Below are 15,690 nucleotides of genomic sequence, written 5' to 3' on the forward strand. Positions count from 1 at the left end.
GTCAACGTTCCCCGCATGCTGCCGGAAACTGTGTCATTAAGGAGAACTTTCCACATTACCCGAGGGACTCCCTCTCCACGATAAGATTAGGACGTCTCTTTCCTCAAAACCCACGCATTCACCCATTTCCCTGTCCATACAGAGATCTCAATCTATCAGTGAGATGGAAAGATAAATGCCAACATTGTCTCATTGAATAACAACTATTTGTGCAGTGGTGAGCTGTGTGGATTGGCCAGCTGTCTTAGGGGCTATGAATGAGAAGAGGGGGTTTAACTGGATGCTATTCAAACTGGGAATGAAAAAATACAAAAATGTCCAAACTAGGCAGTCCATGTAAAAAACAGGTACTTACATATCCAAAGTTCTGTGCCCCCCTCGGCACCCCGGCGATGAGCTCTGTTTAAAGTGAGAGGAAAAGGAGAAGTGCAGCTGAAATGTTTACACTGCCTTTAACACATTTGCACACTGGAGGGTAGAAGATTTTCATAAAAAGGCCAGTTTATTTGGTTGAAGCTGTGGCCAGGAAAGCTAATGGAGTCTCATGTTCCCCTGTCCCAAGAAGACCCTGGAGGCACTTAAATATGTGTATGTGTTTATACCCTCATGGGAGCTACGCGTGTCATCCAACGCATCTTACAGCACCCACTCAACAGTTCCTTCAGCTCCTATGCTTCTCTGATAAAGCGAGTTGGACATCGCTGGCATTTTTTGCTCTGTAAATAATTAAACATCGCTGTGGACAATGACAATGGTCAAAAGGCATCTACGGAAGCTCTGTGAGACAGTATAGCCAGCAGAATGCAATAACTTGGAGGCACCATGACTTCACCCAGACTTTGTGTCTATGTACTATATTGCACAATGGACAATACCGAGGTTCCACATCACTTGTCCCTCCTGAAAACTCACAAGCTCATGAAATATGCAGACTGAATGAAAACTGTAATCTTAATTGCATGCATTTTTTTCCAGAGAACAGTCCCAGGGGCTCTGTAAATGTCATACGGTGTCGCCATAATGCCTGACGACGGATGTAAGCCAGAGAGGAACTGTGGGAACAGGAGACAGACTGAGATTGTCAGTTGAAAGACAGCCTCTCTGCGGTCTGCCCTCCTTGATTGTAACGGCTGCTCATCCGAGTGTTGGGTCGGGGCTGATTGATGGACGGCGACTCCGCGCGGACGTTTGAAGTCAGTCCCCCTTGCTGTTCCCACCCGTCGTGATGGCTGTGACTGAACACGCCCCCAGCGGATCTCAGGGGTTCAAACAGAACAATTCCGACAAACGAAATTGTCCGTGTAACCCAGAGGAGCTTTCAAACGACGGGGGGAAAATGCGTTTTACATGCAATGACCTGGCAAGCCCTCGCTGAAGAAAACACAAAAATCCGAGCAGATTCATAAATTTCTGTAGTTTAGCAGCATAATTGCTCAGTGGAGAAAATCATATTTTTTCCTATCTCTTGTTGATTCTCTAGTGTGTGGTTGAACTGTAATTCATCGTTGGGATTCCCAGTGTAGTCCCTGATTTGTGAAGGACCAGAAACAGCTGAAGTAAAGCTGACTTCAAAGTGTGCTGAACTCAGGAAAAACCTTATTACTGCTGAGGACACCCATTATACCGCTTTCTCTAGGCTAATTCCATTATCTGCTTTCATGTGCTCGGCCATATGGATTGCGTGCATATCATTTCCAAGATAATCAATTGCCATCAACTGTTTCCTCCAACCCATCCTTACAATGCCATACAGTTCACTGCAGAGAATACCTTGCTATCTGTTATGATAGGAGCCTCCTCTCATGAACTGATCTGATATACTGACTTGAGATTTTGTCTTTATAGTTTCCTTTTAGTCTCAATTTCACCTGATTTATTTTCCAAGTATAAACTTGATACAAACTGCAATAATCCGGCAATTTTCCAACGACCCTGCATGTATGAATAAAGTTTATATAGTGATGCTCTCCAGAATGGAAGTTCAACAAAACATCTTCATACAGTGCATCACAGTCATAGACACTGCATACACGCACACAGAAATGAATTAAATAGTGTATAACTTTTATATACACATAGGGCTCCAACAAGATCTTTGATGTCTAAGAGATAAATTGGAACTGTGGACTCCTTTTAAGTTTCTAAAAGGAGGCTGGGTGTACAGTACATATAAGTTAGAGTAAGGACAGGTCATCTTTCTTACTCTGGGAATGCTATTGTTATGACATTATGACCATGTGTTATAGACAGCAGAAATTCAGAGTAACAATGGATTCTGGAAAGGAAGTGGTTTGCATTCCTAATGATACATGTCCTTAACAGGGACTCAATGTTTAGCTTCTTTTGGCTAAAGTCAGTAACACAGGTTTGCATCACAGCGGTTCAACTGTACTAGTACTACATTACCCACCTTGCTCTGAGTCCCCTGTGAATTCTCCAACTGCCACCGAATAGCCTGCAAAAACACAAGGAAGAGTTGTAAGCAAATATTCCCCTGGGATGGGGGAGACGCACATGGCAGCTTCATCAGGAAGACAGAGCTCTCCTCATCCCACGCATAAAAAGGGGCGCGGTGGGGCTCCACCCACGGCTCAGGCTGAGACCAGCTCCGCCTTCAGCCCAGCCCCTGGAATCACTGGCACAGGGCTGGATTGTGTTGGCGGCAGCTGGCACATAAGATCAGGCATGATGGGACACCATTTGTGGAGTCCTCGGGGCTTCCTTAAAAATTATCGCCATTTCAAAAACAGAGTGCCACCAGAGTCCAGTAAACCATCTGCCACAGGCTTCAATGCCATAAAGCACACAGGCTTCACAGATGGGCAGAGCAGCACTGACCTGTGAGAGACCAGCCTCGGTATGCTGGAGGGGACGGACCTCCCTACGGGGCAGCTTACCGAGGTAGCTGTCGTCATAGCTGTCGGGCGCGGCTCCCGTCTGCTTCTCCCCGCTCACTTTCCTCAGGATGGCCTTCAGAGAGTAGCCGTTGATGATTTCGGCAATTCCCGCTGTTATCACCTGCCCTGCATTCCGATGTGAGGAGCGCCATTGTGAACAAAAAAAAAAAAAAGAAAATCACTGATTCTGGATTCGCAGGATTCACTGCTGTGCAGTCTCAAAATCCAGCACACGTCTCTGCATTCATGTCAGGCGTTTAATAAAGGTGGCTGGGGTTCACAACTCTGAAGAGTCATGGGGTCATTAGAGGGCTCCAGCAGCCTGGTCTCTTCACTTACACATCATCAGGAAACCAAAAGAACCTTATTATGCCGAGAGCAGCTTTCTAAAACTCACACAGATGTGAAAACTATAAACAATATATAAGTTCAAGGCCTTAAGACACAGTAACACACAGAAAGACACGGAATTCAGAATCTTTGATATTCAGTGCCACTGGTTCAACTCTGTGGAATCAAATTATTTAAGACACCTCAAATTTATTTATTTGGCTATTCTTATCTCACTCAGTCCCGTTAGCCTCCCTCAATATTAAATTACATCAAAAAGGTGAACTACATAAAATGCAATGTAACTCATGCATCTCAATGGACTCCTAAAAGCAATTGCAGGAAGGGAACTCAAATGGTTATTAAAATGGGAAAGCACTCCCTTGGCCCCTGACATGGTGCCAAGACAGCTTTTCCAAACGTCTTATTTATGTTTAACCTATGCACCAACAAACGCTGAAACATACAATTCAGCTGCTCTCTGGGGACAAAAACTGCAGAATTGAGGCTTTTTGTTTACGTCACATTTGCACAAGGAAACCGTACGCCTTTTTCTCCGTCAAACAAAAGGTCACGTAAACCTTGGCTAAATTTACATCTGGGTCTCTATTCTGGACCGGGTTCCTCAAATCAATCTTCCTTCATGCAGCCGATCGCCCAGCTGCGAGACCTGCACCTCTGATTGAGGATTGAGATCTACTGCTCACATCCTGCTGGTGCACAACAAGGACAGCAGAGGAAATCCTCCTCCGCTCGCCACACTGCAAGACTTCCTCCGCTGCTCCACAAGCGCAAATCTAAGAGCTCTGCGATGGAAATAAGAGACACTGAGGTTTGACCAAAGAGTTGTTGCTGCATGCTGTGTTTCAGCTCTAGGGTCAAAGGTGGCCCTGTAATACACTGTATGTACAGTAAGGAACATGGGTGAGGTTTACTTTCCAAATCCTCAGGAGTGCAGCTCATATGTCCTAGTTGCTGCCAAGCTGTCCATTTTAGGCACGTGTTAAATAAAACAACCTTGTTCGTAACTCTAAGGGCTGCATTAAAATGGCTACTTCAAAAATTGGATGAATAAATCGATAGATAAATATGGCCCTTTTTTTCTTGATGGACTGGCGCACTTCCTGAAACATCAGGTACAGTGATCTATTTTAACCATGTGAGCATCCCATTATTCAATTGTCCCAAATCCAATTAAGACCTGCACGCGCCAGCCTCGCGTTCTTGGGATGACGGATACAATTACCCGTCCTCAACGCAAAAAGGGATCGTCCCATCCACTCGTTTTTAATCAAATTTACTGACATGATGCTGTACAAAGTGGTTCCTATGGGCAGGAACCGTGGGAAAAGAAAAAAATTTGAGGTTGTGTGTCCGACTCATGCCTGTAATAATGCGTTGACAAGCGGGAAAGCACCATTTGTGGAAAGGGTTGGCAGAGTTCACCATGTAAGATGGAGAGTGCAGACAGCGTCCCTCCATCTTACAGTGTAGCACAGGTGCTGCTGCGTGGCTCATTCGGTTAAAGCACCACACGGTGCACGAATGAGCGGTCTCAGGTCGACTCCAGAATCTAGACTGTGCCACTGTCGACTGTGACCGATACCTCCATAGGGCAATATGCAATTGACAATCAAGTTATGCAGAATAAGGAAGGGCTCAGTCAGTTCAGGGCACTCGTTTCATCGCTATCTAGCGACGCCCTGGTGGATGATCTGACGCCTGTGGGCCATAAGTCAAAGCCGTGTATGAAAGGTTTTTCTCCGACTCCACTCTATGCAAGATTAGCTGTAGTCTGCGGAGTGAAAAGAAGCAGCTGGTAACACCATGCATTACCAGAGGAGAACCGCAGGTCACGCTGCCGGTCATAGAGTGAATCCACTTTGTTCAAGAACTCCCGCAGAGCTTGTAGGCTGTGTCAGCCTACAGTACATCCACCATCTACAACATGCACATGCAATTAAGTTCCAGGACCAGGTTTTTTCACTACTTCCAAAGGCACTGTTTACAAAAACACACCCATCCTTCCATGGAGAACATTCGACCGCGCTCCATTTCACTTTAATGAGGTCATTAGAGCTGTGACGGAACGGCCCAGCCAAACTTCCTGTCGCAGTTTCTGGGTGAAAGAGGGAGCCGGCTCGGGCAGAGACCTCTCCGAGGACGCACGGTACCACAGCGGACGCGGCTTCTCCCCGCTGCTAATGAGCGCCTGTTCGCTGCTCTTTATGCATCAGTTAACCACAGGACCTTCACGAGAATTACAACCCCAGAGGGACGAAAGGCCATTAATAACGGCCGCACGTCAAAAGAAAAAAGAAAGAGACGTAATTGTGAAGCAAAACTGACTCGGGAATACCCACGGAGCCCTGCTCCTTCTGCTCCTGAATGCAGAACGATGCATGGTGTGTTCCACTGGGGATTTACAAAGCGACAAGCTACCGGACTGTGACAGTTGCCTTCAATGGCTTTAATTACACCTTTGACATTTTACATAATTTCTCTTTGTGTGGGCTATATCAAATGATTTGCAATGTACACTATCAGTGTAAATAATAATGCTTCTATCCAATGTTAAAATATTTGCTGTCACATCAGTGGTACTTTGATCACATCCACATTATCACTATTCAGGACATTACTGGAAGTAGCCAATGCTTTCAATAATAAATACCAAGCTTTGAAGACAAGCCCTTCTTTTGTTGTCTTACTGAGTCAGTCTGTAGCACACAGTGGAAAGCAAAAGTCTACACTGCAGATATATCCAGTCACTTTAGGGTAGAGAACAAGTAAAAAAATACTCCTTTTGTCTTTAGCCGCGTTTCCACCAAAATTACCCGGAACTTTCAGTCCCAGGAACTACTTTACCAGGAACTAAAAGGTTCCTTCAGCCAATGGTTGTCTGCGTTTCCACCGGGGTCTAAAGTACCGCGAAGATTAGGCAAATTAGCCCACTGACGTTGTCGTCGGTCCATCTGTCATATGATTTCTTCTGTAACCCCATACTACCACCGAAGTAGCCTACATTATTTTCTAATAACCGGGACAGCCCGGAGGGGTTTATTCCACTTATATACAACGGGTTACCAACAATGACTATATATGGTTACTTTTGTATTTATTGATTTTCATATATCCTCTCAAACACATTCATTAACAGCAGAAAACATGCACACGTTGTAAACAATTTGCTGTTTTATTACTTTCTCGTCGTCAATTCCATATAGGCTAATCGCAAAATGACAAGAATAGAACGAAAACTCGGACTTGCGTGAAAATGTAAATTAGTAGTGGTACAGCCACCGTTTGCTTTCCTTCGAAGTTACTGCTAGCCGAGCAGCGAAGTGTGCCCTCCAGATGCGAACCATGCACCATAAATGAGTCCATAGTCTTCCTGGTCTTTTCGTGGAATTGAAAAATGGCAGTAAAATTGAGTAAAATTACGGCAGTCTGAAAAAGCTAAAGGGAAGATTACTAGAATTAACATGTTATTTTACCCGGATAAAAAGTGCGGAAGGTGATTTCCAGTTTGCTTGTACTGTATCACCAATGTTAATTATGCAGAACTACCGCATACCTCACATAACTGTATCAAACGTTTTGAGTCAATTACAACGGGCTAACAAAGAAAATCCGGAAGAAAATATTCAGCAACCGAATTAATCCGTTTGAATGTTTTGGTAGCCTACGTAATATGCTGTCCCAGCACGAATGCTTAGCATTTTATAAAACGAATACTAAAGCAAGAAAAGAACAGAAGAGCACACGTTACAATTCCAAGACGTTGACAGGCTATAACCAAGAGTAGGCTACTGCGCCGCATAACATACAAGTTTGATTTGAAGTTATTATGAAAATAAATTGGTTTGCCGCTGCATATTTTCAAACATGGCGGGTAATGGCGGAAAATAAATACAACACAAATGCTACGAGTACTCGACCAATCAGAAATGTTCAGCGCTGCAAGCTCCACCCAAAAGGTTCCTGTACTTTCGGAAAGTACTACCCCCGAGCAGGAACGTTTTGGGGGGTAAAACAAAGCCCCCAGAACTAAATTTAGACCCTAGTTCCTGCGGTGGAAACGCACTGAGTTCCTCAAAAGGTTCCTAGTTCCGGGGTATAGTTCCTGCGGTGGAAACGCGGCTTTTGAAAGAGTCTCTCCCTTAGATTCCACAGAGTTGACCACTAGCACCAGGGCCTTAAGTCTAAGATAGCATTTAAAATTAGCTTTACCTTGCCAGTAGAAACTCCCTGGTCCTCCCACCACTAGGGTTCCCTCCTGTAGGAGAAATGACATAATTTATGTAATGCCAGCATTAAATTAGAGCAGCAGTCGGATTCCTGGAGGACCAGAGTGTGTACGTTTGGTTTCTATGAATTACCAAAGCTCAGTTAGCTAAACAGCTAATATAACCCAACCCCTGTACATCCATGGATGACCATACCTCAGATGTTTTACATAGGAATGCAAGAACATCTTCAGCTGTCATTTATGAGCTTATCAATAAATATCTAAAATGTCAGATAACGTGAATGATGGGGCTCATAAAATAACTACAAGCAGAAGTTAGCATGTCCAAAAACATACCATCTGCTAAGAAGAGCCTGTAAACATTTCAAAAATGCTTCACACTTGGGAGTCACATGGAGAGCTGACAGGCATGACAAGCTGCGGTGCAGTTCTCCCCTTAATGCTAATAAGGCCTTTACTGTACATACACACTTGTACATGGTTAGCGTCAGCCACTCAAGTCATTTATGTGAGCTGAAGTATTCACTAGCAAGACAAAGCAGAGATTAAATGTGCTGGGAAGCATTTTGGAGATAATGAATGAATGTTACTAGGTGCTCGTACAGTTAGTGGGGCTTTATTGTACTAAAAGTGACATTATTGGATAGATCGCTGTTCTACGACAGCCTTTGAGCATGTGGTTTCAGTTAGAGAGCGTGGAGTGATGGTGTGCCAGCTGAGGGGTGGCTTGTGTTTATCTAACCCGATGTGACAGTTAAGATGACAAGGGGGAAACAGCTCATCCTGTTCTTTCAGTCAGAGAGAGAGGGAGAGAAAGAAAAAGAGAGAGAGCAAGCGAGAGAGTACTACTACCTGTGAAGGGAATGTCATGTTTGGTGTGAGAAAGAGGTCAGGTCAGAGGAGATGAAATACTGTACATCCTCCACAGTTATCCTCATCCTACTCCCCCCCCCCTCTTTTTTTTGTTTGGGTTCCTGTCACAACAGGACTGTTGTGCTGCACTGTTAGTCTCTGGCTAAAACGTCATGCTAGCAAACGATAAGGACGGGCATGTGCAGTGTTCTGAGAGTTACAAAAACATGCACAATTCGGCTCTGACTGACTTTGGGGATCACACACAAACTCCTGCATGTTAGCAATCATCACTTTAGTCAGTTTAGAAAAACTATTCATATTTCAAATAAATCAGTAAAAACAAAGAGTGTTGAATTCCCAGCAGCGTCATTCAAAATAATTCAACTTGTGTTGACCAATGGATTAAAATGTCAAAAAATCACTGGAAATGGTACAAAATAAGACTCGGGCCTAAATACATGGGGACATAAACACTGTGCTCTGTTTTTTTGTGAGAGCGTTACGATCAATGACTTGCTTTTCCACATCTGAAGAAATAAAAAATTTGCACGCTGCAATTCAAAAGGTCGTTCCTTTTTGAATATCATAACGTCAAAGGTGTCTACGGTGAATAAAAAAAGTACCTTTGTAAAATCCACACTGAAGCCGGCCTGGCAGAACCCCTGTCCCTCAGGATCCGGCTCGTCTGTCGAGGGAAACGGAGCAGATGTTTAACCGGCAGCCGTGTACACACAGCACAAATCACCAGCTCTGGCACTGCCTGCGGAGCCGCGGCGGGCGGAGGCTAAGAGTGGAGGCCACGGGCGGAGGCTAAGAGCGGAGGCTAAAAGCGGAGGCTACGGGCGGAGGCTAAGAGCGGAGGCTACGGGCGGAGGCTATGCGCACGGTTCCAGGAGAGGGAGAGCTCTCATACCGTGCTGTGATTTGAGATCAGCCGGAGTGTGAAATTTTTTCGCTTTAACGATGTGTGCGCAGATCTGTAACCCTCTTACTTTCTCCCAGCGGTCAACCACAAGCAAAACACTCCAGGAATGAATAATTCCCAACACCGGTCCAGGCACCTGGAGGCCAGATCTCTCTGTGACTGCGTGAGCCCGATAAAAAAGAAAAAACGAGCGAACGTGATACTCTGCCTTCGCTTTTCTGGCTCAGAGCCCGTGTTCATAAAGCATCGCGGAACAGGGCGCCTAATCTCGGATCAGGTTTCCCTCATCCACATCCTAACCGAATCCATTATGAACCAAGAGACAAAAACGATCACAGAGCAGCTCTCTGAGATGCTTCATGAACAGCGCGAAAACGTGCGCTCTTCTTATGCCCAAGGCTAGCCGCAGCTATAAATTAGACTTGAGTTATTAATTCTGCTTTAGCTGCTTTACAAAGAGCAGAGCTGTGTGCTGCAAGAGCATTGAATCATTCATGAGTGCCACCCGCGAGGGCAAAACGGGCTCCAGTTACGCATTCGCTGTTATTCCCTGGCACTGTTACAGTCCGCTTTGCACTTCACATCATCTGATACTTAACTGTGTTTGACTTTGAAACCTTTAAAAGTAATATATCTTCCTCCTTCTGGTGCTACGTATTTACACAGCCACTGTTTAATGGTATCATTATAATCCCAATCAAAATCATGTGTATACGTTCTGAATCTCAGCATGAAAGCACATTTATACTGTTATGACTTGCTTGCCATCATTTGATTTGGATTGTGGTTGGATGCCCAATCCCTAAAACCATCTTCATTAGGCCTTCATACAGAATATAGTCCCTTTACAAGCATGACGGTACAACATTATAAAACAACATTATAAAACATCCAAAAGCTAAGACGATCTCTTAAACCTGCTGAGGAATACAATGATGCACTCGCTTTACAACAGCCTTCACAACATTCTGATAGTGGATAGGACCACTTAAACCATGAGTAATGGAAAAGTGCTTGACTCCATCTGTAAAACAGAACTTGAGTGCGGTACCCTCGTGAAAAAGTATCAGTATAAAAGAACAAAACAGAACTGCTTCTGTAGACTTTATAAAACCTCAGCGTTCACAGAGGTGTCATTATGTGTTATGAAGGTGCACGCATGTTTAGAAGCTGGTACAGTGACAGGGCTGGAGAGCTAACAGGTGTGAGGGGGGAGGGGGGAGGGGGTAGGGGGGGAGGCGTGCTCACTGGTGCGACAGGGAGAGTACTCCGCGTAGGCACTGAAGTTCTGGACGGCCACGTAGCAGGTTCCGACCGGGTCCTTCTCGCTGCTCATTTTCACCGTGCGCCAGTGGTACAGCGGGGCGCACGCCTGGTGGGACGCAGGTCAAAGGTCATCGAGGAGACAATTTACATTCTGTCAACATTCCTGCTATGCAATGTCAACATGCGGTACATCTGGCCATTACAAGGTCAATTACTGGTTTTACATCTCAGTTTGACACTGTGTACCCCTTAAAAAGGTCATTATATTGATATAGTATGCCCATTATTAAATACTAACCAACCTAAACCTAAATATACCTAAACCTTTACCTTACTGTTCATGCTAATCTTAAAAAAGTCTTATAATTTTTTTTCTGCATAGCCAAAAGCAGATTAAAATAGTCGCTGAGGCTAAATAATTTTTTATATAACCCTCTTAATGTCACCATACTACTATCGTTGTAAATGATGAAATTTCATTATTTCACATGATGCTATGTAATGGCATTGGCAGATGCCTGCTAGGGTGGTACTGAGATTAATGAAGAAGAGGGGACCATGACTAATTTTTCAGGTTAAATTCTTCTCCATTAATCTCAGGGCCACCCGGGCAGACACTTTGATTAGATGGCCGTACACACCCCCAAAACTAAGCCAGAAGCCCCCTGGCAGCCCTTCCCTCGTGCGCTGTACCACAGTGGCACTCTCTCAAGTTACGCGGCGCCGACAGCTCTCGCCAAGGAAAACAGCCACGTGCGGTTTACAGAGTCGGGCCTTCCCGCTTCCCGCTGCACATACCACCACTTTGCCTTTGTGCGTCCTGACCGTGGCTCCAAACCACTGATTGGATTTGAACTCCAGCGGCTCCCGAGTCCCGTTCACTTTGATCATCCTGTTATCTGAAGGTGGGGGAAAGGGTGGGGCGTTCAGGGGGAGAGAGACAAATTGAACAGGAGATAAATTCAGTTGTGAGCTACACCCTCGGTAAAGAGATGGATCTAGAAAATAAGGTGGCGCAGGGGGCTGACCTAAATGTCATCACTGATGTAATGAAAGAAACAGACAAGGGTACATGAGGAACTCAACCAAGCAACTCACCGCATAATGTGAATTTTTATAAATTAAAACACTGTGAATTTTACTTGTCACAGAAAACTACATGATGAATTAGTGTGTTGTGTTTGGACATTGCTTGCTCCAGGATAAGGCCTGTCTCAGAGCAGATACACCCTACCCCCAACCCTCACTCCCACCCTGTTTTAGCAAACCACAGCTGTCCCCGTTTAGAACCCAACACAGTCCACACCTCGTAAAAACCATTGACCTTGGGTCTCTCAATGTGAGTTCACTCGTTTCAGACCTGTGTGTGCCCCTTGGCTGAAAAACAAGGGGAGGTAGGTGGGAAAACTTTCTTCACGGCACTTCACGCCAAAAATGATTACACATACAAGGCTATAGGCCTAGCTAGTACTGCTTACATCAAGTTTTTGACAGGTGCAGTGTGATCGCCTTGCAAGTTGTGACCTTGAGGAAAAGCAATCCTGATCTCATTTGCACATGTGTGTTATTTCTCCATATGAGAGATAATGAGTATGAATACATTCACGTGAACCCCATTAATATGCTTGTAGATTATCTCACCAGCAATATCTTTAATAACTGCTATTTATTTATTAGTTTAAATACTGGTCAGCTCAGATAATACTCTTCCCAAAATTGAATAAAATGACCAACGGACAGATCTATTGTGAGCACCTAAATGAATTTCACTGTTCCTACAATAAACACTCCTTATTCACTCAACAAAGTTAAAATAACTCTACAAGCAGAGCACTATAAATGTTTATTTTTTTCTGAGTCAGAGGCTCAGGAATGTTACCTGCATAAACAATGAAATATATTTCTGAGTAGTCGCTGAAACATCTATCGCGTCAAGATCGATTGTTTCCAGATGCCCATGACGTTCTGCACGTGTCACCTTCTCTAATCTACATCGGGTTGCCCTTCCTGAAACCTTTCCAAGTCTCATCCTCCCTAAACAGACAAAATCTCTTAGAATGTTGCAGATTCCGCGCATAAATAAAATAAAACAAATATTCTGGGTCAAGAGTCAAGAGCGGAAAACATGTATTAACGATCTCCTGTGAGTCTGGAGTTGACAAAGCGGCAAAGCGGGGGAGTGCTTGGCAGGATTAAGATGCATGCTCGTGCAAATCGGCCACTAAAGTGGCGGGCGCGCACACACACTCAATCGTTCGGGAAAGAGTCGGCGTCTTGGGGGGTGGGGGCTTAACTGAATTTCTCGATCTAATAAAGAGCAGATCCCTTTCATTCACCCCATGTCCCTGACATAAACTTAATTCCCACGTGTTCACAGCTACTCTTTCTCGGCCCTCCCTCCACTCCCACAACGAAGTCCGCCGTCACTTTATCAAAACGAACTAACGCGGAAATTGCCTGTCATTTACAAAAGAGGTCACAGATGCTTAATGTCAAAACCCGAATCGGGTCTCTCGATTATGTATTAAAATAATGTGTTACTTGCACAACTGTACCTGATTCAAACTTAATTGGCAGACCAATTTAAATGAAAATATAATTTCTCTAAAAGGAGCATTAAATTACGATATCCATTGCTTTAGATGAAGAATCTAACCCCATTCTATGTGCAGTCGTTCAGTTTCCAATAGATACAAGACGTGATAAAGCTAAGCGCCATTGAAAACCTTGTTTTGAAGCTTAAACGTAGTATTTGGTGTAAAAGACCCCTGCAATGCAGCTACAATGACGGGGCTGGGAAGACTCGGTCCAAGTAGGCTACAACGGTGCGTTTCAGGCAGGAGCTGAACGCGCCGTGCGCTTTCTGAAATCAACTCCGTCCACACTTCACCGTTTACAGACAAGCAAACCAAAACCGCGTTACAGTCCTGAAAACATTTCTCACTTCGCAATTAACTTTCCTGTTTCAAAATTCCTATACAGTAATCTGGATCTCTTTATTAGCAATAGCACATGGTTTACGAAACTAACATCATCATAAGTGTTATTAATTTCAATCTCTTCGTGTATTTTGTACTCTGAAGACGCGCTGCGCTATGTGAATGTAAAATGATTTATTATTCATATAGGCATATGAATTGAGCCAGATTATCAATCAGGGTAAAATTACTGGATTTCTGTGGCAACACATGGAAATGACTTAGCTCCCGAAATCTAAAATGAACCACATGGATAATGCTTAACTATTTGTTGGGGTGGGATGGATCGGATCCAATAGCATAAAAGCATACAGATAAAATAACAATAAATACACCTTCCTTCTTGTGTATACATAACACTTCATTTTGTAAGCAAATGCTTCAATTTAATTACAACGCCAAAAATCCAGGAATACACAGGGAATAATACTACTACTACTACTACTACTACTACTACTACTACTACTAATAATAATAATAATAATAATAATACATAGTTACAACATTGTGCCTTGCAATACGAAATAAGAATCATCCCGAGACGGAAGTGAAATTAAATAATTACAAGTAGGCTAGAACTTCACTCAGTTCATTTCCAGGGCAAATATAAGGCTATGTACACATTTTCATCTGCTGAACAGCCTATATATATGGGTAAAAGCCTGAAAGGTTTTGACCTCGAAGTAGTGCCCATAAGCCTGCACACGTGCACAAAAAAGACCTGTACAAACAACTGTACTTACTGGCGATATCAAAGGGAATCTGGCGGCAGGGAGTCGAGTCTGTAGATGGCCAAGGGCAGTAATATACTGCTCCCCCTTCCACGATTCCTGGCTGAGACGTGTTCGCTTTTGGAGCCCCAACCAAAACACTCATACTAAGATAAGGGAACAACCAATTCCATCAAATATGATGATAAATAGTAAGGATAGTACAAAATGATATTAATATCGTACTTATTTTGTTGTCGAAAATAGCAGTCCAACGTAGCATAGGCTATATTTAATACACAATTATCTAATAGCTACAATAAACGTAGCATAGGCTATTTAATATAGTCTTACATCAAACCCAGTGGCGACCTTTCTATACAGATACAAAATCAACAATTTGTGGGTAGTAGTGACTGTTCACGGTTGATGGCATACATGTTTATTTATAAATAAACATAGATTGCAAAGTAGCCTAAGTGCGTCAGCAAGCTACCGGTCCAAGAAAAGTGGTGCCGAAGAGCGCACAACTTTAGTTTTTGCCAAGCAGTGCAATTCAAATAGCTAATTTCGTGGTTTGGAAAGATGTAGGCGTTCATTTCAGTCTGGTCATTTTAAAGTAAAATAATGTTACAAATAAGATATATTATGCTTACACGCTCTTGTCCGGCGATGGTCGATGGAAGTCCACCGAATAGCCAAAATAACTACCTTCAGGACCGCTATATACAGTTGTCTTTTCTAAATCCAAATTGAATGCAGCTACTCCAAAAAACAAGGGACAAAGGTACAATGTCAAACAAAAAAACATCCGAATACAGTCAGACAACATGGTTACAACCCAAAAGCCACCTGCAGTAATCCCAACAAAAAATGAAAAAGACTCCTCCGTAAAGTGAATTTAAGTGAATAATTCCTCTGAACTTCTGTCTGTAGGGGCAGCTCAAGTAGCTGTCAAAAGTAAAGTTTCTGAAAGGAAGACCACTCCATTCATTCACTCCGCGCTTTCGCATCCACTCAGCACCTCCTGCTTTGTGCGCGACTCCACTGCATAATATTGTAGACCCCTACACCAACCAGCTCAAAACTACCGCAAAGTAGGCTACAAGACGCGTCTTCCGGTCAAGTCCTTTTTAGGAAAATGCGCTTTCATTAGTGTTTTGAGGAAATCGGTAGTAATGATTAAATTGTTTGTATTTCCTGTTTAAATTCAAATATCACTCTTGCATATCGCAAGTGGTAGCCTACTTTGTGACTTTGGAATGTTTAGTTCCCTCCACACGTAATTTAAAAGGGTTGTTACGCATGTGATGTAATTAACTGTAATTATATCCGTAAGATGTCTAAAATTAAACATAGGTATGCAAGTCTACACAATAAATAAAGCGTAGGCTATGTACTAAACATGAAAGGGAGTGAAATATTCGCACGTATAGGAACTCCGAAGTGTGCCCAGTCCACATCCTTCCATAAAAGA

At 43.5% G+C, this 15,690-nt stretch overlaps 1 protein-coding gene across 1 annotated transcript in view; it reads right to left on the reverse strand.

The window, feature by feature from the left end:
• itga8 (integrin, alpha 8) overlaps positions 1-15,250 on the reverse strand; it is a 69,578-nt gene extending 54,328 nt beyond the window's left edge. The window contains exons 1-9 of the mRNA XM_035404745.1: positions 14,870-15,250; positions 14,247-14,380; positions 11,324-11,424; positions 10,508-10,631; positions 8,958-9,019; positions 7,461-7,506; positions 2,898-3,023; positions 2,411-2,455; positions 356-399 (exon numbers count right to left, since the gene is read on the reverse strand). Of these exons, the coding sequence (XP_035260636.1) occupies positions 356-399; positions 2,411-2,455; positions 2,898-3,023; positions 7,461-7,506; positions 8,958-9,019; positions 10,508-10,631; positions 11,324-11,424; positions 14,247-14,380; positions 14,870-15,045 (858 nt within the window). The 5' untranslated portion in view covers positions 15,046-15,250. The remainder of the gene's footprint in view (positions 1-355; positions 400-2,410; positions 2,456-2,897; positions 3,024-7,460; positions 7,507-8,957; positions 9,020-10,507; positions 10,632-11,323; positions 11,425-14,246; positions 14,381-14,869) is intronic.
• Between the last annotated feature and the right edge of the window lie 440 nt (positions 15,251-15,690).

This window comes from Anguilla anguilla, chromosome 1 (assembly GCF_013347855.1).
Source record: "Anguilla anguilla isolate fAngAng1 chromosome 1, fAngAng1.pri, whole genome shotgun sequence".
NCBI lineage: Eukaryota > Metazoa > Chordata > Actinopteri > Anguilliformes > Anguillidae > Anguilla > Anguilla anguilla.